This window comes from Rhopalosiphum maidis, chromosome 1, assembly GCF_003676215.2.
Source record: "Rhopalosiphum maidis isolate BTI-1 chromosome 1, ASM367621v3, whole genome shotgun sequence".
NCBI classification, from domain to species: Eukaryota; Metazoa; Arthropoda; class Insecta; order Hemiptera; family Aphididae; genus Rhopalosiphum; species Rhopalosiphum maidis.
This window is the reverse complement of record NC_040877.1, coordinates 82336843-82359505: the sequence shown is the minus strand read 5'-3', so window position 1 is coordinate 82359505 and position 22663 is coordinate 82336843. Positions and strand designations below refer to the sequence as shown.

The window sequence follows — 22663 nt, the reverse complement described above, 5'->3', positions numbered from 1 at the left end:
ACAATTTTTAGATTGTAAGTAGATTAGAGTAATGACAAATGAATAACTTTTAAGATTATCATTTAAGACCATAAAAAAATATACTATTTAGCATTTTAGTAAGTATCTAACTTTAATATAATATAATTGATAAGTATGTAATAAATAAAAAACATACAATTTATTTACAAGTAAATTTAAATTATACATATTATATTAAAACTAAAGATAGTAAAATATAAGATAATGTTACTTATCAGCTATTTTTTACAAATAACATATTAAAAATGAATACTATCATAAGATGAAAAAATGCACATTAATTATAATCTGAAAGCCAATTTAATTTTCCAATAGCCAAATGCTCAGATTTATATTTGATCTTGAATATCTGCCGAAATCCCATTATTTCACATTTTGTATATCAATACATAATTATTAGTTATTAACGGATTTTTGATATTTTTTTGTTTTGATAAAATTATTCTCTGTATGGATATTGACATAGTTATTAATCATCTGTGAAAAAAATATATATTAATATTATAATAACACTTGACATTATTCTTTTGCTGATGGACCATACAGTACATTTTAAATACTATCCATACTACAAAAACCTTAATAAACATTTCAAGAAATGCAATTCATTTATAGATAAACACACATATTTTTAAAATATATTTTAGTTTTTACACATCCAATTTTAAAAAATAAGTGTTCACCTATAAATAATTACTTAATTTCTTCTCATTACTTCAAATCACAACGAAACATCATTTAAAAAAAAAAAATGAACCCCCAGGTACAACCTTGGTAAAGAGTATTTAATGCAAAAATAGAAAGTATCTGAAAGACGTAAATTTAATTTGTAATTCAAGATTCATTATATGACTTGTGGTTGGTAGTGGCACAATTTTTTTTTGTATTGTGGTGTGCTTAGATTTAAAATACTATTTTTAATAATTAATAAATGAACAACTAATTTGTGATATTATTTTATGTTATATCATACTTAGATTTTTCATACAACTAATAACTATTTATTGTTTTAAACATTTATTTCAAAATATTACCTGTTTATCTTTTAAATACAAGTTTGGATCACATTTAGCACTGCTATGTTGACCTTTGTCATGGCATACAATATGTACAAGTTTAAGATTAACTGTTGTGAAGAGCAAATCATAGAAATAATTCATATTAATTGAACAAGCAACTTTAGATGCCATTTCACTGGCTTCAAACAGTGCTGGTATTACAGATCTAGATCTCTCCACCCTATATAATAAAAATAAAACCAATAATAAACTTTGAGTCTATAATAAAATAATATAACTGTAGTATTTTAACTTAGAAGGAAATGTATTTTACTATAATAGTATTATATACTATACCAATGGTCCAAGTTCCAAGTAGAAAATATAATTCTGCTCTCTCTGTTTTGGTATGGATTGATTTTGTGACCAGTACCACGTTCATAAGAACAAATAGATTGATTCCATGCTCCTTCGCAAATAAACATCCCAGTCTTGTCACATAAGCAGTTTGAATTCGATCTATCAAAATAATATCCATGATGTTTGTTTTTTGTTAAAAGTTCATTGAATTGTTTATATACTTCATCCAAATACTGCCTGCAGTTTTTATGTTGTATGTAAAAGTCTGACTTAATCATATCTGTTTTTGTTTTGTACATATAACTCCGAATTCGTTCTTGGCAGCGCTTGAACATGAATTCTTCCTTTGTTTTTGCCCTAGTGTCCAAATCTTAAAAATATATATATATATTTATAAACGAAATACCTAAAATTATATACAGTTAATTATTAGTAACTTGAAATTGAAAATGTATGACAAAACAGTTAAATTATTAAGAATTTAGATTAACAATGGACTAACATTATTAAGATTTGTTGTCATAACATTTTTTGATAAAGAAAATTATTTAGTTAAAAATTTAAACTTTAAGTAAACAATATTTTAATACAATTACCCTATAGTTTAATGTATGTATAATGCATATAATATAATTATGGGTGCTCATAGGTAACATTTTAAGAAAAGGCAAAATAAAATAAATTCTAATTAGTACAAGAAAAAAATATAATCAAATGTATTATTTGGTATCGGTAAGTAAGAATTGTACATTTCTTTGTTTTATGATATTTAAGTAATATACAAAAATTATTTATACAATAGAGAAATAATTATTATATTTACCTCGAAACCATTCTGGATCTTTTGATCTTAGACTGCATGATGTTAAATTGATTTGTTTATTATGATCTACATCCAGAACTGAAGATAATATTCTTATTTTTTCTTTGATGTTTTCATCCATAAACGATTTTATTTTAATTGAAGTTTTTAATGTATCATTATTTATAGCTGCAAGCACATTATATACTAAATCAGCCCCTGAAAAAATAAAGATAATACAATTAATTACACAACTAAAGTGATAATTTAGATATTATGTCATTATTTTAATATTGTTACAGAATAATAAGAATTTCTTTATTGACATGCAATAAAATTATTGTTTTAGGAAAATGGAAAAAAAAAATATTTCTGGGGATAATAAAATGGCTTACTAAAAAAAATTAAAGAAAATATTGTGTTTATTGTTTATAAAAAAAATTATGATTTTTACAATGTTATTACTATTTTAACATAAGTTGAATCTAAAATAAAATTATCTTTATTATAAAATATTATATAATACATGTATTAGCATATAATAAAATAATAAATTCATAGTCAAAATATAGATAAAAATAATAAGTAACCAAACAATAATCTCATAATTTGTTATGATTGTTAAAAAATATTACTACAATACAGGATGTCAGTATGTAACATATTGTTTAATATTAAAAACATTACTATTTATTAGATATACTTGGCAGGCAAATGTAATTAAAACATTCGGTAATTATTTCTTCATAATTTATATTATTTGTTCTATAGTTATACTAAATTTAAAGGAAATGATTGTGCAAAAATAAAACTATATATTTAAAAAAATGTTATAATGTTAATATAACTTTATTTGTACGTTCTCAGTCATGATGTGTAAATTAATTTATATATTATTTACTATTTACTTGTCGTCTGTACAGAGTTCCAGAATCAAAGAAGTTTTTAATTTAAAACAAATTTATTTTTCTCCCATCAATGTGACAAAACTTAAAAATGACACTAAACATGAACCAACTAATGTAATTCCATTGGCTTTAGAACGATGGCAGAATAAATTATTTTTGGTTACACCCAGATTCAAGCTTGATGTACCAGTAACGCTGTCATACATCAATATAACAAGTAAGAAAATAACTACATTAATACATTACCAAAAGTATTAGGTATAAACATATAAAACAAATGTTTGATCATTATTTAGACATGGAAAGTTATAAAAATAACACACCTATCTTAATTCCTTATCCTAATCAGAAAATGCATGAAATATCTGAACATAATTTTACATCAGTAGTCAAAGTAAGAGCTGATGTTTGCGACCGCTTATGGATATTAGACAATGGAAAAATAAATAACAAACAAGAAAGTATTCCCGTTATACATGTGTACGACTTAAAAACTGATTTGCACTTGAGAACATTTGATCTCGGACATTTATCAATAGTGGATTCAGATATCACCAACATTGAATTAGATGTAACATCTTCAACTTGTGAGGATGCATATGCATACATACCAGATAGCAAAACTTATCGATTATTGGTTTACAGTTGGAAAACTAATAGCTCATATGCAATAACACACAATTTTTTTCATTTTGATCCTCTTTGTGGCGATATAAACTTGGGTGAAATTCACTATCAGACTCAAAAAGGTTTATATGGAATAGCTCTATCACCAACAGCAAGAGATGGTTTTAGAACCATTTACTTTCATAGTATTGCCAGTACAATGGGTTTTGCAGTTAATTCAAGAATAATACGTAGTGGGAATTATGATAATGATCGAAATGTATATGATTTTAAAGTGATGGGAAATAGAGGTACTAATAAACAAGCTACATCATCATCATTTGACATGGAAACTGGTGTTTTATTTTATGGGCTTCTTTTAAAAAATGTACTTGGTTGTTGGAATTCATATAGGTGAGTTAATGAGTATATTAGTTATATATAAAATATGTATAATTAAATAATTATAAATAATTACAGTGGAGAAGAATATAATGAATTAACTCAAGGCGTAATAAGTTTGGATAATAGTATTGATATGTATCCAGCTGACGTCAGAGTTGATCGAACTGGTAATCTTTGGGTGTTATCAAATTCATTTCAAATATACAGTAAAAAGGATTATGATCAGAACCTTATTAATGTTAAAATATATATGACTCCAGTTCGACAAGTGATTAAAGGATCGATTTGTGACGAAATGTAATCAACCGTAAATAAATACCTGTTTGAAATGTTTCCCCGTTTGACCGAAATATAAATAATGTTTGTGCTGGTAATGATTGAAAATAGTCTTCATCATCTATCACAGTACCATCAAGTGTCATCATAGTCACATTCACACCATCTAACTATAAAATAATAAAACAAAACTAAACATAAATTGTATGTAATTAGGTTAATAGTTAATCACTAGATATTAAATTAGTATTATATTCATATACTAAACAAATTTCACAACTAAGTAATTTTTAAAAACTTACATTATAAATTACTTTAAGTAAGCATAATCCAAGCCTATTGCATTCTATTTTATAAGAGATTGTTGATTTATCTGAATTCAAATATCTTTAATAATATATGTCATAGACTTTAAGAGTAAAAAAAATTGAACTAAATAAAAAATATTTTAAAAACATGTCTAATAAGAGACAAAATTATATATTTTATTAAGAATAGTTAATGACACTCGATGTTTGATTGTACGTGGAAATATTATTATACCTACTATTTCATAAAACACTGAAGTACCTACCTAAATAGTATTATAATACTTTTAAAATAATATAAGAGTCAATTGCTTGATGAAAGTAAATCAAGTCAAGTAAAACATAATAATAACTCTACAGACAATTTCAAAATACATAAGTGCTAGTGTAAGAATGAATATGTTTGTGGTTACCTTTAATTTCTGGCATCCTTTAGCAAAAACTTCCTTCAATGAATTACCGACAATACCAATTCTTTTATCTTGTGCACAATTAGTGATCTTATAGCCTTTCATGTTTATAAATACATAAAATTAAGTTACCTAATGAAAAAAAGCATAGTAAATATGAATTAGAAAAATGAATATTAATATAAATGATGTTTAATAAGTATACTTATAACTGAATTGTACTTACCTACAATTAAAATTGAAGTCAATATTAATGCTTGATAATATTTTATTATGAATTCATAAACATCGCAGGTAGTTGATAAATATTAAATAATTTAAATGTTTTACTCTGTGCAATTGCAATAAAAATTTTAGTTTCACCTATCACCAACGAGATCAGCACTCAGCGAAAAACCGTTTGGCTTTGGCACTCGCTAACTGTGTGTCTTGTCTTGTGTAAACAAATTTTATTATTATTTAAAATTTCTTCTTATCAATCGGAATAGATAAGTGATAACCTCGATTAAAGATAGACCGTCTCTATTTTAAATCGTGCTAATTACTAGATCTTTTAAAGCCGTGGACCAATGCTTTTCGGATATTATAACAACAACAATAATAAGATAATATTATCTAAATAATAATAAACTAAGAATGGATTGTAAGACATTTTTAACAGAAAATTGGATTTGAAAGTGTGGTGTTGCATTATATATACCTATTAAATAGTACCTATAATTTATACATTATAGTCTTCAATCGTGTTATAAAATGTTGATAGATTATTAATTCTAATATCCATTATTTTTGTTGAGAGACAAAATTATTAATCATCTCACTTTTTCAAATATTTTGAAGTGTAAAAATGTTGGAAACAGAAAACGTTTTTGATGAGTGGTTTTTTAACTCTTTCAAGAGGTAAGACTATTTTTGATAAATTTTATTTTTAAACATAGGTAATAAATATCATATTGTGACTGATAAATATAATTTTTTTTAAATAAGGTATCATAAGTTGCAAATGTTTGGTGTGGATAAGCCAGTATTTTCAATGGAACTGAGTTGTAATTCCTCAATATGTTTGGCATGTGAAAAGCCTGAAGAAAATGGTTTTGAAATATTAAACTTGGAACTTCCTAATAAGCTTTACCAAATTGAAAATGAACATGATTCTATAAGCACAAGTAGAGATTTGAAAATCAAATGTGGCACATTAACTGATAATCGATTAATAGATGTAAACAAAAATTATAAGTATTATGGTATAGTACTTATATTATCATTGAAATTAAACATTAAAATAAAAATAATAATTTATCGTTTATTATTTGAATAGATGAAAACTCTCTTTGGAAAATCCAAAACAATTTTATCTGAAGAAGGAGCTGGTAAAGTTACAATTTATGAAATGGATCCCCATAAATCAGGCAAGTAAACTAAATTAAAGTAATGTCTTATAAGTTTATAATTTAAAAATATCAAGTCATTCAGGTGTCTAATATAGTAATATATAACAAATATTATATATTTTTAGATCAAATGATTCCATTGGTGAATATTGATAACAAAGTAGAGAGTGGACGATTAGCCGTTGATTGTACAACTGATACTTTAATAATTTGGGGAAAAGAAAATGCATGCTATACTGGTTGTATATTTAACATTGAAAACAATAGGAAAATGCTCATGATTAGAGATGTGCCGAACGACCCAGTATGTATTTATACACCGCATTTCATGTCTAAAAACGAACTGGTTGTTCAAAATTCAGATAATGGATCATTTGATCTATATGATTTAACTAGCGGTCAACATGTGAAAAACGTTCATTTACCTGGTAAGTATTTGGTCGTATTTAGATTTCTAGTTAGGATTTTAAATAAATCTATTGGTAATTTAGGTAAATTTTTCTAGAAACATAATATATAGTATATTTACTTCTAGGTATCTTTTATTCTGATATTTGTATTTGAAAATAAAAAATATTTTTTTTGAAACATAGGTATATTATTGAGTTTTAAAGTATTTTATATGAAACCTAACTCACTTTTTAATATTATTAGTTTTTAATCAGTAGATACATAAGTTAAAATATAATTAAATTATATAAAGTATTCTAAAAACAAATTGTTATAAAATAATCTAACTAATGTGCTCATCTACTGTGAATCATATTTCTAATATAAAAATAAATAAAATATTGATAATTCTAAGTATGTAAAAAATATTTTATGTATTAAACTCTAAACCGTGTTTTGTAACATCGTCTATTATAGCAGAGGTGGCTAACTTAAATAGACTTGTGATCAACCTCTGATATTTTCCCTGGTTATTGCAATCGACAAAAAAATAGGTTGTCAATAAATAAAAATATATTTTGTATACATGCGTGTTACATTTATAAATATTGTTTAATAACACAGTTTTACACAACACGTAAAAAAAAAAATGCTACTTTAGTTATTTATTTTTGTATTCATAAGTTAAACAAAGATACATAAATTTGCAAAAAAAGAAAAATATTTTTATTGTTTTCTGAAAAAAATCCAAAACTTCAAGAAAATGTCTAACCTAACCTGTTGGTCACTCCTGTATGACTGTATTGTAGGAATAATTAGACATAACATAACAGCATTAGGATTTTGAAGTATTACTTTGTTTTAAAACTTTTTTTACTTTTTATTGTATCTTTGTACATTTGTACAGTTTTTCTATGTTCAGATTCTAAAATGATATTATATTGGTAACATTAATTAAATAATAAAAATAAAACACCTTCTCAAAAAGTATAAAATATAATAAAAACTACACAATTAAACTAAAATTTTGTTTCTACTACTTTATATAAATTATAAAAATTAAAGATACTTTTATGTTTCAGAGACTGATAGTAATGGAAAATGGTTTTTAAATACCTGCATACACAAGTTCTAAAGAAATAACCACATTCAATTTAACGTTAGTTTCTAATTCTGGAACTGTACTTTCATATGATTTAAGAAATTGTAAAACTCCGTCAATTTATCAAAAAGAATTGTTTTTAAAATGTAATAACAATATAAACATTAGTTTTGATCCTTGTAATTCACAAAATTATGCTGTTAGTGGATTTGACAGTAACGTGTATATACTAGAAGAATCAAATTGTAATAGAAATATTATGTACAAGTTTAAACACGAGGGCCATATGTTCACTGAAGATGAAGACTTATGTCCAAATACAGTTACAAGTAGTGCATTATGGTTACCAATGTGTGGACGTAACACACTGTTATCAACTGCAAATAATGGATCAATTCAAGGATGGCAATATATTTCGTAAAAAAAAATAATAATAATTGCATTTTGATGTTGTACAAAAAGTTTGGTGTATTTAAATACTCAATTAAAAATAGAATTAAATTATAATATGTTTTAATTATTTTTTGAATTAAATTGTTTCCAAACACAACAAGTATTATCCTTAGACGCTGTCAAAATTGTATCACCAAAGTAACTCATTACAACCGAGAATACATGATCAGTATGCCCTTTTAATTCTTGTAAACATTCTCCAGTTTCTGTGTCCCAGAACATTGAACTATGGTCTTGTGATGCGGTGAGCAGATAATGTCCTGCTGGTTCCCAAAAAACCTAAAATCACAAGAAGATAATTATTGTATTTTATTAAATTCATTCTTGACAGATAAATTTAATAGATACTTTTGTAACTTCTTTTGTATGCTCAATCATTGCGGAAATCAAGTCGCCACTGCTTACATCCCATATGCAGGCGCTACAATCACTGCTCGCCGTGGCCACTCGACGACCAACTGAATCAAAACAAATGTCCAGTACCTATAAAATAATGAATCATTTTAGTTATCTGAAACTAGCAAACACAATATTAAATATCTAACTACCTCATCTGTGTGCCCAGGTAATTGTGTGACGACAGCTATCAGTCCTCCTCACATCCCATAACTTGGCTGTACCATCCAATGAACTGCTGGCGATCGCTCTGCAGCTGAAGTCATAGTGACAAGCAGTCAATTCAGCTGTGTGGCCGTTTAAGGTTGCTATACATCTGTGAGTAATTAGATACAATTATGTACAAAGCTTTAAATTCAAATGAACAAAAGCCATTAAATAGAATAACTCAATTATAATTTTTAAGAATAAACAAAAATTAATTGCAATGTCTGAAACTCATTTAAATGTACAAATGTACAAATAAATGTTGAGCTGAATAAAAATTCTCTTAAGTCTAAAAGGTGTATATCAAGTATTTAAGTATATTGTACCTACCTACTTACCTAGAATATAATACTTAGGTAATAATAATACATATAAAACGTTATATCTACTAGTAATTAATAAGTAGTGTTTGGCAAGTTCCTTATAAAAAGGAATAAGTTCGTTCCTTGTTTCTTAAGAAAAAAAAATGGTTCCTTAAGAAAACGAACTAGTTCCTTTTTTAGTTCCAAATAAAATAAAAATTCTAATTTAATCATTTTTTTTTCTTCGTGTATATTCCTACACTTGTACTTTACAGAAATAGTAGTAGTAGGTAATACTGGTTAAATGAAAAAATAAAAATATTCAAATAATAACCAATTAAATAGCGTTGCAAATTATTAATTTTTGAGTTTAGTTTTTAATTATACATACCTATCTAAAAGTACATCTTTTTAAAGTTACTATTTAGTTATTGTAGTTAAAAGTTAAATAATAAATAATAATTATTGTAGTTTTTTCTTTTATTGATATCTTTTAAACAATACAAATTAATATAAAATAATAATAGACTGTAATATAATTTGGTTTTGTTTAAGAAGAACTATTTTTTCAAAAAGTTCATCATTTAGTCTATATTGTTTTAACAATTAATGTCGATAATCGATAACTTAATATAATAACATTAGTAATATTGGCAATACACAAACTAAGAAAAAATATATTTTAATTTCAATTATTTAAATATCTGTGTAAATTTAAACTCGAAAGGAACAAACAATTTCGTTCTCTTTCCTTGAAGAAAAGAATTCGTTCAACGTGCTGGTCCTTCCAAACACTGCTAATAAGTAATAAAAAAACAATTAGGTTCAGGCCTTCAGGGGAGGATTTACACATAGGGCGCAACATCTTTCGGGGGCGCCGCAATTTTTCACTATATTCCTACTTTTATTTATATTCTATATATGTGTATAATAATGTATGTGTTATAATGCCTTGAGGCGGAAAAATGGTAGTCCGTTCTTGATTAGGTTTAGTTCAAAGTAATTTATTTTTAATTTTAAGTATTTTATGTTATTTTAGATAATGAGCAGATAGATGGATCTTATGGTTTTACAATGGTGTTTTTTTTCATTCTCTGGATATTTATAGAAATTGGAATTTTTTTAATTTATACTGGAAAAATTTTAATATATCGGCTGACCGATTTCATTAAATTAACTCACCGGGCAGTGCGGATGTCCCAAATCTTGATCGTGTTATCGAATGAACCCGTGATCACCGTCGACCCACCTCTGCCAAACTGATTGACCACCACTTCGCCAGTATGTCCTCTCAACGTGACAACAGTTTTGGCCTATGAACAATTCAACAATGTAACTATGTATAGTATACTTTTTTGTTTATCTATAATATCATGTAGTATAATTGTGTAGTTATAATAATATATTAATATGTACTATGTTTAATGTTACCCAGGGTCGGACTTTGGACTATCTAGTATAAAGTATAACTAATATCTATTGTCTATAATAGTAGTAACTACTAGGTACAACTAGTTATTTAGATACTATATAAGTACTAATAGTGTATTCAAGACCGTAATTAAAAAAAAAAAAAATTGGGGGAGAGGGTTCAATATTTTTTTAAATATATTTACCCGTATGCTCTAGGGCCTCTTGTTCTTTATAATTAAAATAATGAATGGTGTAAAATTATTTATTGCCAGAGTAGAAATAAAAATTGCGAAATACCCACAGGCCACAGCAGTCATAGCTCAAATATTACCGCCGGATCGGTTATGAGTTGTTAGCAAGGCTGAGCAAGTTAATGTTTTTTTTTTTTTAACTCAGTTAAGTTAATAAACATCACTAAGAAAAAGTTAAAAGTTAAAAGTTAATAACATTTTTGGTTAACTCAGTTATGTTAAAAGTTAATACACATTTTTTTAAAACTTTTTATGAAGTTGAAAAAAGTTATTTTTTTTTATTCGTTAGCGTACTTTATTTCTTATCAACACACAACTAAATTATAAACTATAATGCTTATACTTCATACAACATACAGCATTTCTATATTTTCTAATATATACAGAGTGTTCCTTTAGAGTACAGAGTGATTTGAAAAATAACATTTTTAACTAATAAATTCACAATAAAAATATTTTTTGACATAAAAACGACTAAATAGTGAATGTAAAAAAAAAAAATTAATTAACTTAACTTATTTCTTAAAATGAAAAATAAATTCGTTAATACCACGTTGATTAAAAAATAAATTTAGTAAGTTAATTGTTAAGTTAATGAAAATCTAAACGTAACTAGTTAAGTTAATGCCCAGCCTTGGTTATTAGTTTATTACACACGTTGACGTTAATATGCGTTTGATATAATATTGCAAAAGAAAAAATATTTTTGATTTGTTAAAAAAAAAAAATTATGATATTGTGATGGGAAAATTATATAAATTATGATCGTTAGGAGGAAAGATGAGCTCTAAAAACATTTTGTCTATGTTGTCTGCGTCATTAAATCATATAACTTGATAACTTGGGCAACGACGTAGCTTTTTTCCTATATATGTTTATATATTTAGCTAATTCTTCAATGAAAACCTGTGACGGCGCTGAACAATTTGGTTGTTTGGTCCATTGACGAAGTGGCGACAGTCTGCGTAGACTGGTCAACGGCCACCGCGACTACTTCGGCTGAATGACCTCGCATGGTGCATAGGCACTCGCCACCGTCGTCCAGCGACCACATCCGCGCCGTTTTGTCGAACGATCCGGTCAGCACCCTGAAAAATTATACGTTTGGTTCAAATTTTCACACACACACAGTCTTCATATTTGATCGATGGTAGGGCTGTATGTGTGTGTGGGAAGAGCGTTTGCGCCTGCACAGATGATTATAAGAGTAGGTATATGGTGTCCGGAGCGAGTGTCTTTGTACAGAACTACAGAGTGATTCTTTTATTGCAGGCATAGGTCCCTATGAGGCATGAGTGTATATCGAGTATTCTGTAATAAAACAATGATTCTACGGTATATAGAAATATAATGTGTATGGTAATATACTAATATGGATGTATGTTTAGTGGGTCTGGACTTCCGACTTAGTGTTAGTTTAATTGTCAGATATCGCTCCTCTTCCTCGATTTCGCTTGGGGGTAGTGCTTTGCTGGACATCGATTCTCGCCACTTACACATATTGGATAAAACTCACCTTCCCGCGATGTCTAACGACACAACGTACACCGCGTTCTCGTGCCCGACGAGCGTCGACGTCTCCATACCCGTTCGGGTGTTCCAAATCTTGCACGTCCGGTCATAGCTTCCGGTGGCGCAACTGTATAGTTCACGCAAAAATCTAGTTATATTTCAGCTAAATAACTAAATCTATCAATGTGCAAATACTAAGGATTTAAGAGAACGATTGATTTAATAAATTGATAATATTTTATGATTTATTGCTGTAGATACGAGCTCAGGCATTGAGTATAACTAATATTATGCACTTAAAATATTTGTTGGCGCGCAGAACATATAACAATCCATTATTTATTAAAGAATTGTAGTATTTTGTGTAGATTTTAGGTACCTAAATGTTTTAACTGTTGTAAGGCTAGTACAACATGGATCGGAATTCGGAATATTGAGTGGTAGGTAGGTAATATTAGAAGTTATAACGAAACAGAGAGTGAGTATATAATGGAGATGAGAACCAATGCTAAATTGCTAAGAATTTATGTGTATAGGTGTAATGATTAGAGATGGACAATTTACGTAAAAAAATAAAAATAAATTGAACTTAAAATTTTCGTTTCTATTAGTAAATATGATTTTTATATATCTATTTTTGTATTTTTATCAAATTTATCTTTCTTATAATAACACTAACAATAAAAAATTAAAAATTGTTCTGCATTAGTATATTTTATGAATATTTAATTATTCATAATAAAATTAACGCGTAATTTTCTTTCTTATTTATTTTTACTTAAAATAACAAATAATAACATTAACAAATTAACAAAATATATAGGTACACTATAGCAAGTATATCAATATGACAAATTATAATATCACACTTCACTGTATAAGTTTTTTTTACGATGATACTACCCTTAGGATATATTATGTAGAAAGTTACTAGGTACCTACGTGGCTACATAGTAAATTGTGGTAATACGTACACTATTACCTAACTACCTACCATAGTTCGTAACAGGGACGTACACAGGGGGGAGGGGTGTTTTGGGTGCTCAAACACCCCCCCCCCCCCGAAATATTTGGTTATTTACTTATTCTATTTTAATGTCAATTGTCATATTATAATATTATACTTTGAATTTTGATTAACATTTATGGTATTACATTGTGATTGCGATGATAAACCGGTTTAAGCAAAATAAAAATTTAATAATAACAAATAAAAATAATTAATATAGTTTGAATAAAAATAAAAATACTTAAATATAAATTATAAGCAAAAAAATAAAATAAAAACCTATTGTGTATAATTGACGTGGGTACAAAATAATTCTATAATGTACACGAACACGAGAAATAGGTACCTAAGCTATGACAGAATAATTAGTATGGTTATCCTATTACTCTTATGAGTATTATAAATAACGTCTCTCTTATATTTTGTTATCGACATCACCGTAAATGAAGAAATAAATGAGATGAGAGAAAATTCAGAGTCCTTTTAAAAACGTGTTTAAATGAACATTTCTCGGTGTGTTAAAAATCAAATACATCGTGAAGATTTTATATTATGCAGAAATTATCCAGAAGCATATTATTGTAAATCGATAATTATAAACAAATGTGATTCAACACTGTACCGATTAGTTCGTCAATTTTTGCGTATTGGTGCTACGCTCCCAGTATTCGTAACTACTATAGTGAATGCTCCGTTTTCTTCCCTTTGAATATAGAAAACGTATTTAAGTAACAAAACTGGCGACGAAAGATTAAATGGATTAACATTGTTAAATGTACATAGGGGCATAGATGTTAACTGTGAAGATATTCTTAACATAAAGGCTAAAACTTCACGAAAATTAGATTTAGTATTGTAATTTTTTTATTATATCAATGTTTATACTTAAAAAAGTATTGTAAGTACCTATAACTAATTTTCATAAAAAAAATTCGTATGTTTATTAAAAAAGTTCTACTTTTCAATAACTGATTTTCAAAAACACCCCCATAACTTTTTTCTGCGTACGTCACTGGTTCATAATTTAATCAATAAACTAAATAATATGAAATTGTATTAAATTTGTTTATAATTTGTAAATTTATATTTTATAAAATTAATAAAATTACTAATTAAGTTGAAAGGCCTAAATTATTATAATTTATAATGACAATAACCGTCAATAAGTAGGTAGGTACCAAATTTAGTTTTGACATGTAATGGAATAAATATGTAATAAAAAAGTATGAATTTTTCAATACAGACATATTATAATATAAAAGAATGTATGATATGAAATAAAATAAAATAGATACCTATAAGCTAAAATATTGTTAGTATAGGAAATAACACGTTTTAAAAGAAATTGGTATTAGAACGTATTGAAAAAGAATGAGGATAGAAATAATACTTTTTGAAAAACAATAACAGTGCCAATTGATTCTTTTCTATTTTTCAATAAGAATCGATGCTTAACTCGATTTTACAAAAACTAGCAATACAACACAATTTGGAATTTGTATAGATAGACTTCAGTTTATCTTGATGATGAACATGTTTTGTTTTTACAACCTCTGAAAATGAGGAAACAATACAAAAGAATTTCATTTTGCTTGTAAATTCAAAATCATTTTTTTAAAATATATTTTTACATAGTAATTTTTACCTACTTACCTACCAAAATTATTACTGATTTTTGTCGAATAAATTCTGAGTCAATATTGTATTTTTTTTTAAACTTATTTAAATACCTATAATCTATATAGTATATAAATACCTAATAAATTTTATTAATAACAGTATTCAATGTTCATATTTTTTTCAAAAATGCCTTTTCCTAATGTTGTGCCCTCAAGCATTGCTTATTAAGTAGCCTTGTTACTTACATATCTCCGAATTTATCAACGGATACATTTGTTATTGGTAACAAATGACCACTGCTCAGAGTTTTGTCAATTTGAAAAAAATCAAGGACATTATTCCAGTTTTTGAAAAATGTTTTATCTTTAAGTTTTTGCAAGATCGTTTTCAGTTGAGGCAATATCTTAGGAGTGATCAATGGTTCGTCGCTCGCTATCCGAGCGGCTAATGCTTCTACATTTGTCCTATTTTAAAAACGTAAGATTTAATAAATTCAAATATACTCAGTTTATAGATGCCTACAATTACAATATCAACCAGTGTGTAATTTGTTTATGTTAAAATAATAAATGTTAATTTTAAACTTACTCTTGTTCAATATCAAACAAATCCAAAATCTTTTGCTTAATTTTTCTTTGTTTCTGATATTCAAAAACAATACCTATAAATCACAGATGACATAAATATTGACAAGTATGTACTATGATTACCTATATTAATAGAAAAATATTACCTGGTGGATAATATCTAATGTAAAATTTATTTAATTTCATATAAATCTCATTATTGCAAGTAAGTACATTGCTCAAATTGTTCAATTGAACATGTCACATAAAGCTTTTTCAATGTTGCCATAGTTACGTAAGATGTTGGATTTAAATAATATTGATCCTGGGTATTTTGTTAAAAACATACCATTATAAGCAATAATAATTGATATAGTTTTACACTTGTAAGTATTGTAACTTATTAGTATAGTGTTTATTAATATTTTAGAATTATGATGTACTTATAACATTCTTCTTTAATTCTATAATATTGAAAAACAACGAATAATGAAAATAAATAAATGTATTAAGCTAACAAAATATAATATATAAATATTTTTTTATTTAAAACAAAAATAAAATTTTACAATAATAATAAATGGATAATTATAATGATAATATATATATATATATATATATATACATTTAATTAACTAGATGAAATTATAAACTTTAAATTTGTATAAGAATTTATAATGGATAGAATAAATGGATTTTTTTTATTTCAATATTATTTAATAAGTTGATGTCACTTAATTATAAAATATATACAATTTTCTTAATATAAAAAAAATTTAATTAAATGGAGTATTTAAATTGGTTTGTATGGTTGAACAAAATAACAATTACAGTATTAAATACTGATTATAAATATTAAACACAGAACAAAATATAATAATTTACAAGGACTAAAGATTAAAAAGCTTATAATATATTATACATAACATAAAAATAAACATTAAAATTAGTAATTATCATAATAATTTGCAATACAATTTTAAATAAAAATAAATTGTACATATCTATAATATGTATAGGAAGAAAACATTATATAATTATCATTGCATGTATGTAAATGTCTTATACATATTTCCATCATAATGCAAACTGCAAAGTAAGATAAACAAAATATTGCACCTAAGTTAACAAGCAACACATTGATCAAAAATTATTTAACACTCTTTGCGATCTTAGCTGCTTTTTTTGCTTCATGTTTTAATGTTTTTTTAATGTTCTGATCAGCTTCTGTCAATTCATTAAACTTCCGGGTAGCTAAAAAGAATTTAATATAATAAAATATGTTTTATCGTTATTAGTTGTTTTCTAATAACATACCTGCATTCTTGCGTTTTTTGTTGGAAACATCAGTACGTGTTGATTTTGTTTTTTGTTTGATTAATCCAAATGAAGCAGATAAATTGAAACCATTAGAATTCTGGTTGTTTAAGAATTCATAAACCATCCAAGCTTGTGTAGCTAATGCACCGATTGAAAATATTAATTTAAACGTGGGAGTATTGAAGTCACGCAATTCTTCACTGTACTGTACGTTTTTAAGACCAAACCATAACATTGTCTGGGATAGGATAAATGTTAGCGCTTGTACAGCATAGAAAAACCAGTTGTACACATTTTGGGCCACTAATAAAAACATACATTTTAATAAAACAATTGCTTGTTACTTAGTTCACTAAAATAACTCACATTGAACTTTTTTACTATCTTCTTCTTTCTCAGTGATGTCAATCAATTTAACGGCATGTTTAATAAATCCACAAATATAATGTAACAATAGTAATACAACACCAATACGGTGGAAGCTGAAACAAAAACCCAAGTTTAATTAATACAATTCTTATTTAGTGATTTTTTGCTATTTTCATAAAAAAATGCTTTAAAATTACTTAGTTATATATATGGCCGATACAAATGTTAAGTACAATACAGAATATTTCACTCTGCTAAACATATCTTCTTTTTTAACTTTTTGGAAGTACAGTTCTGGCATAATATGTGCCCAGTAAGCAAATTGGATTATGTAAAAGAATTTTGTTGAGAATGATAGAGTGTTGTATGGATATCCAATCCATATTGATGAAAGATCAGCCAACCAATTTCCTCTGGAAAATATATAGAGTATAGTAATTATAAAAAGTTAGAAAAAAATTATTAATGGATTTTTCATTTTAAATTAAATAATTATTTTTATAAAATGATTACTTCACAACAATGTCTAATGCCCAAATCATTGAAATTGCATTAAATACAATCAGTTGTCCAGATTCATTGAATTGTGAATTCTTCGATTTTGATAAATGTAATTTACGGCAAATTTTCTATAAATAAAAATGATTAGATAATTAATTATTAACTACTATTCACTATTTAGCAATTGCAGATGTATTGTTAAATGTATACAATGATGGATTAGAAAGTACTCATTTTCTAGATTATTTTTTAAACTGTTACTTTAACAACTAAATTAGAACATCAAACATGGTATCTAGTTTGATATTTATTGTTTTTTTAAAACAAAATTACCTATCAATGTTTTATGATTAAGGGGAAACCTCAGAAGTTACGTGTAAGTAACTGTGTTATACTTACATCCAAAACATATTCTTGAATGATGGCATGGAATATGATGCAAATGAGGAAATAGAAAAATATAGCAAACAAATCCTTTAGACCGGTACCATATGTTTGCAAGGCGTTAGGGTTTTCTCCAGAGGACTGAACATATTGCAGGGCTACAAACAACGACGACACTGGTGCAGTTATCTGAAATGCAAATTATAAACAATATAGTACAACAAAAATAACTTGACGTAAGAAATTATTTGCAGCGCCTTTAACTTACATGGACCATGAGACCGATCACTATAACCATGGCCACGCAGGACATGATGTCGGCATGGTTTTGGATGACGAACTCGTGACTAAGTATGGGCAGATTCTTGTTGGCGGCAGCTTTTCTGCCTTTGATTGGGGCCATTTTCCAAACGGTGCGGTTCCTCAGCAGCTGCACAAATATCGATGTTTAGTCACGTACTTAGACAAGACGTGACAATTGACGAAAACGGCTCAGACGGAAGAGACTAAAAGTACGACTGTCAGCGGTTAAGAGTGACTGTGGAGTACATCGGGGAAAGCGGCCGTAGTCGTTGGCACCCGGACCTGAGTGTGTGGCAGTTGCGTTGGCCGCTTACAGGTTGCTGATGTGTCAATATAATACACCTGTCGGCGTGTGTTTACATTTTCCGTTTATTTTTTATTGATAATGTTGGCGGCCAGTGATAACCACATATCGGTCACGGACATAGTGCGTCGAGCGGCCGCTAGATGTCACTGTTGAACCGCTAACCTATTATTTAATGTTATTACTTATAGCATTGATTAATGATTAATTAATACAATATTTAATATCGTGTATGTTTATTATTTAATCAATGCTTATAGTGTTATATTAGTAGGCAAGGATTTTTATGTACCTAATAAAAAAAGTCAAAATATGTATTAAAATAATTAATAAAATGAAATATAATATAACAAAATGTTTTTTATTTGTAATTAATTTTTAAACTTTGAATTGTAAAAAAAAAATAAAAGTACTATACATACAAAGGAAGGCACATACAACTTACAAGACATCGACTTACATGGACATTGAAATCTAGATGTGTAAACAGGGCTATATATACCTATATGACGTTTATAAGTTACAAGGTTACAATTTTAAAAGACGTTGTAAGAACTCGAAATTCTAATACTTAAAAAATTGGCGTGAACGCCAAACTAGATTTATTTCTTTATTCCTGTTTTATAAATAAAATGTAACTATACTAGTATCTACTGTTTAGTTAGATACTCACCAATTTTTCTCAATCTGGTTTTGATATTTTGTCGTCGTTAAAAAACGAATAATAACTGTAGATAGGCACTTGACATTAATTATTCTAAATATGATAATTTTGAATTTTCTAGACATAACATAAATTTTAAAGTATTTTGATTATGTTAAAGTTTTTTTCTTTAGATGTCGATGCAAAAATGTTCGTTTGGATAAAAAGTTTAAATAAATTGAATATTAAATTCATCACAATTCACAAGCACCTATCTCAGAAATAAAAAAATCTAAATTAAGTAAATAAACTATTTTTACTTTTTTTTATAGATATTTTAAGTTCGAATTTGGACGGAATTTCGCGTTTAAACGAAGAATAACGATTTTAATTATTTTGTTGTGATTTAAAAATATTTGTCGAGGAAATTTGAAACTATATTACGTAAATAAGTTATTAACCATTATATTTTATATAAATATAAGCAATGATATTTTCAAAGTATTTGGATTAATATTTTATGCTATTTCTGGTGAATTTTTATTACACACGAAAGACACTTTTATATAATTAAAAGTGCACATTGGATTGGCGTTTAGCCTATTTATAGTTTATACCATAATATTACTACAAATAATAATATTCTGACACACCGCCTCTGCTCAGAATCATTTTCGTATGCAGTGATTTACCATTGAATTAAAATTTAACAAATCCATTATAACGATGAGGTACACTCGACTTCTACTGTACTGGTTTTTTATTATCGTCCTTTTTAATTTTATTTAAACAATTCTTATAACTCTAAATATAACAGTTATAACTACTTACGAAGTATTAAAGGGAGATTGTTCTTAAAAAACTTGTCATTTTTCACCCAATATCATTCAGCTAAAGGTTATTTGTGTTCTTGATACATTAATGTTTATGTTTTGAGTTTCTAAATTTGTTTACATTTATTTTATTTTTTTTACAACAATTTTTTGAATACATCATTTTTACTTATTATTTTGATATAAGAAAATAATAAATAATATCATTTAAAATGTAGGTATAGATAGGTATTAATTGGCGACTGTAAACACTTATCGCTGTAAATTTATATTATATATTATGATTGGTAGAGTAGGTAGGTACATGGTTTGTTCATAATTAATTGAATGAACAAATTACTTGTCGTTGGCATTAATAAAATAAACGTTATGCTCTGTATTAAACAAGACGTATAAAAAACATTTTGACGTCTTCATTTGCTTTATTCCAACTTCCTTTTATAGCTGTATAAAATATATTCAAAGACTTTCTTGTTTTCTTATCTATGTAGGAAACTAGGAACCTTCTATATTAGTTTATTACAAACAATATACACGGGAAAAGCATTTTGATAGTGGGAAAAACTGACAGATGTCTGTTCATGTATTTATATTTGTGGTCTTACAACATAGGTATGCATCATTTTATAATATTTGAATACGTTCGACATTGTTCGTATAATATAAATATGCAAAATTAAAATAAACTGGAGAAGTATTTTTGTTGAAAGTATCGAGTGCAGGTGTCTACTTTGTAATTTATTTATACAAGTAATTGCCGCAGTAATGAATGTATTAATTTTTTTTGTATATAACTTCTGACGAGTTAAACAACAGGCATATCTATTTCATTATAAATAACTAACCTAATTAAAATATTTAAACCCATACCTTATTATTGATCTATTGAAATTAATAAAAATAATAATAATAATTAATAGAATTATCTCAATTATTGCGTTCAAAAGTCTATTACATGCATAAGTCTTACATAACCATAAGATTGAAACTCAAGTAAGTATAATATAAGTTAGGAAATGTTCGTTGGTTTATGGTAATATGTATAGGGTGCAATAAAGAGGGTGTGGCGGAAAAGCCACCCATGGTTATATTAGGTATATAGTATATTATTAATTATTAGATTGAGATGCTAATTTTTTCTGTGTCGTCAGAGTTCCTACCTCTACTATTTTCAATGCAAGTCGAGCACTTAATATACATACTCATATTCAAATGTTCTCTGTCTGTATTATAAATTTGTGGGTCAATAAATTAACAACAATAATTGGTATTTAACTAGAATGATTTCTGTAATATTGGCGAAGCCATTATTTGAATTATTGAATTATGTATTTGTCATTATTGGTTATTTAGTGTTTATTAAGTTTTGAAAGCTATTGTATATTTTTTGATTAGATAGGTAGTATAAATAATTTAGAATACAATAATGAACTATTATACTAAGACCACTAAATTAAAAAATTCAAGATCATAGAAGCGCCTTGGATTTAATTTTTTTAGTTTACTATACAGAATATAGATTAACTGGATCAATGTTAGTTCTATTTAGATATACGTTCACCACCTCAAAGACGCTTTAAACGCGGCCATACACACGATCTTATTAATTAACTATCATATTTTAAATTAATCTTTATTTTAAGTCATAGGTAATTAAATAAGGTTGGTTAGATATTATATATAAATAGTAAAATGTTTAGAGGTATTATTACTATTGTTATATTAAATTATTTAATTGTTATTTATTATCATGTTAAATACTCATAAATTTATTTATTTGTATTTATCCACAGATGTACCTTTATAATCTGAGAATGTCTTATTTTATCAAAAAGAATGAACCATTGTGAGACTTTAATGTAAAGTCTCAAAAAAGTTATTTTGCATCGTCGCTGGAGTTGATGTGGGCGGGTAACAGTAACGTTATGATCTATTGATATAGACGGTTATTATTTATTTGTTTACCGTTCAAAACAATTAAGCATTGATTTATTTAAAAAAAAAAAAATAATGTAAAAGTAAGATAAACGATAACTTACTTACTAATCAAGTTGTTTTTATTTTTCAATATTTTATTTTGTATAGCCGGTATTTTACTGTTTTGTATTTTTAACTTAAAATGTTGTCTGTATTTCACAATCTCTTGGTACGTTTTTTTTTCTTTTTGACAAATGGAATTGAAGTATTATATAATATTATATTGAAAAAAAAAACAGCACTGAATCTTCGTCTCGTTGAATGAAATTCGAGATTATAAGTATGAATTTGAGTTTGCTATTTTATATAAAAGTAAAAATGTG

General features: G+C 26.5%; 5 protein-coding genes across 6 annotated transcripts; 2 read left to right on the top strand and 3 right to left on the bottom strand.

Annotated features, from left to right (window-relative positions):
- Nucleotides 1-233: 233 nt before the first annotated feature.
- Nucleotides 234-5498, bottom strand: LOC113559167 (DNA fragmentation factor subunit beta). Of its 2 annotated transcripts, XM_026964792.2 has the most exons (7): nt 5321-5498; nt 5098-5226; nt 4420-4546; nt 2203-2400; nt 1377-1749; nt 1056-1260; nt 234-498 (listed from the first exon to the last, which is right to left on the bottom strand). In XM_026964792.2, exons 2-7 carry the CDS (start codon nt 5197-5199, stop codon nt 418-420), a joined length of 1086 nt encoding a protein of 361 aa, XP_026820593.1. In that variant the 5' UTR covers nt 5200-5226; nt 5321-5498; the 3' UTR covers nt 234-417. The 2 variants fall into 2 exon arrangements, with proteins under 2 accessions (XP_026820593.1, XP_026820594.1); XM_026964793.2 differs by lacking the exon at nt 4420-4546.
- LOC113559164 (protein yellow-like) lies at nt 3054-4510 on the top strand. The gene is made up of 3 exons (XM_026964790.1): nt 3054-3306; nt 3386-4109; nt 4176-4510. Exons 1-3 carry the CDS (start codon nt 3054-3056, stop codon nt 4399-4401), a joined length of 1203 nt encoding a protein of 400 aa, XP_026820591.1. The 3' UTR covers nt 4402-4510.
- Nucleotides 5499-5609: 111 nt separating the features above from the next.
- On the top strand, nt 5610-8461 carry LOC113559165 (WD repeat-containing protein 73-like). The gene is given in 6 exon segments (XM_026964791.2): nt 5610-5994; nt 6082-6313; nt 6413-6503; nt 6611-6913; nt 7958-7992; nt 7994-8461. Coding segments are annotated over 6 exon segments (1119 nt in total). The 5' UTR covers nt 5610-5941; the 3' UTR covers nt 8399-8461.
- Nucleotides 8462-8490: 29 nt separating this feature from the next.
- On the bottom strand, nt 8491-15931 carry LOC113557721 (dynein assembly factor with WDR repeat domains 1). Its single transcript, XM_026963274.1, is given in 10 exon segments — nt 8491-8709; nt 8779-8913; nt 8979-9008; nt 9010-9142; nt 10518-10648; nt 11913-12087; nt 12516-12638; nt 15386-15604; nt 15729-15801; nt 15874-15931. Coding segments are annotated over 10 exon segments (1278 nt in total). The 5' UTR covers nt 15914-15931.
- A 476-nt stretch (nt 15932-16407) lies between these two features.
- Nucleotides 16408-18921, bottom strand: LOC113556908 (translocating chain-associated membrane protein 1). Its single transcript, XM_026962127.1, has 7 exons — nt 18549-18921; nt 18296-18469; nt 17909-18024; nt 17593-17808; nt 17393-17508; nt 17024-17329; nt 16408-16960 (listed from the first exon to the last, which is right to left on the bottom strand). Exons 1-7 carry the CDS (start codon nt 18681-18683, stop codon nt 16857-16859), a joined length of 1167 nt encoding a protein of 388 aa, XP_026817928.1. The 5' UTR covers nt 18684-18921; the 3' UTR covers nt 16408-16856.
- Nucleotides 18922-22663: the final 3742 nt, after the last annotated feature.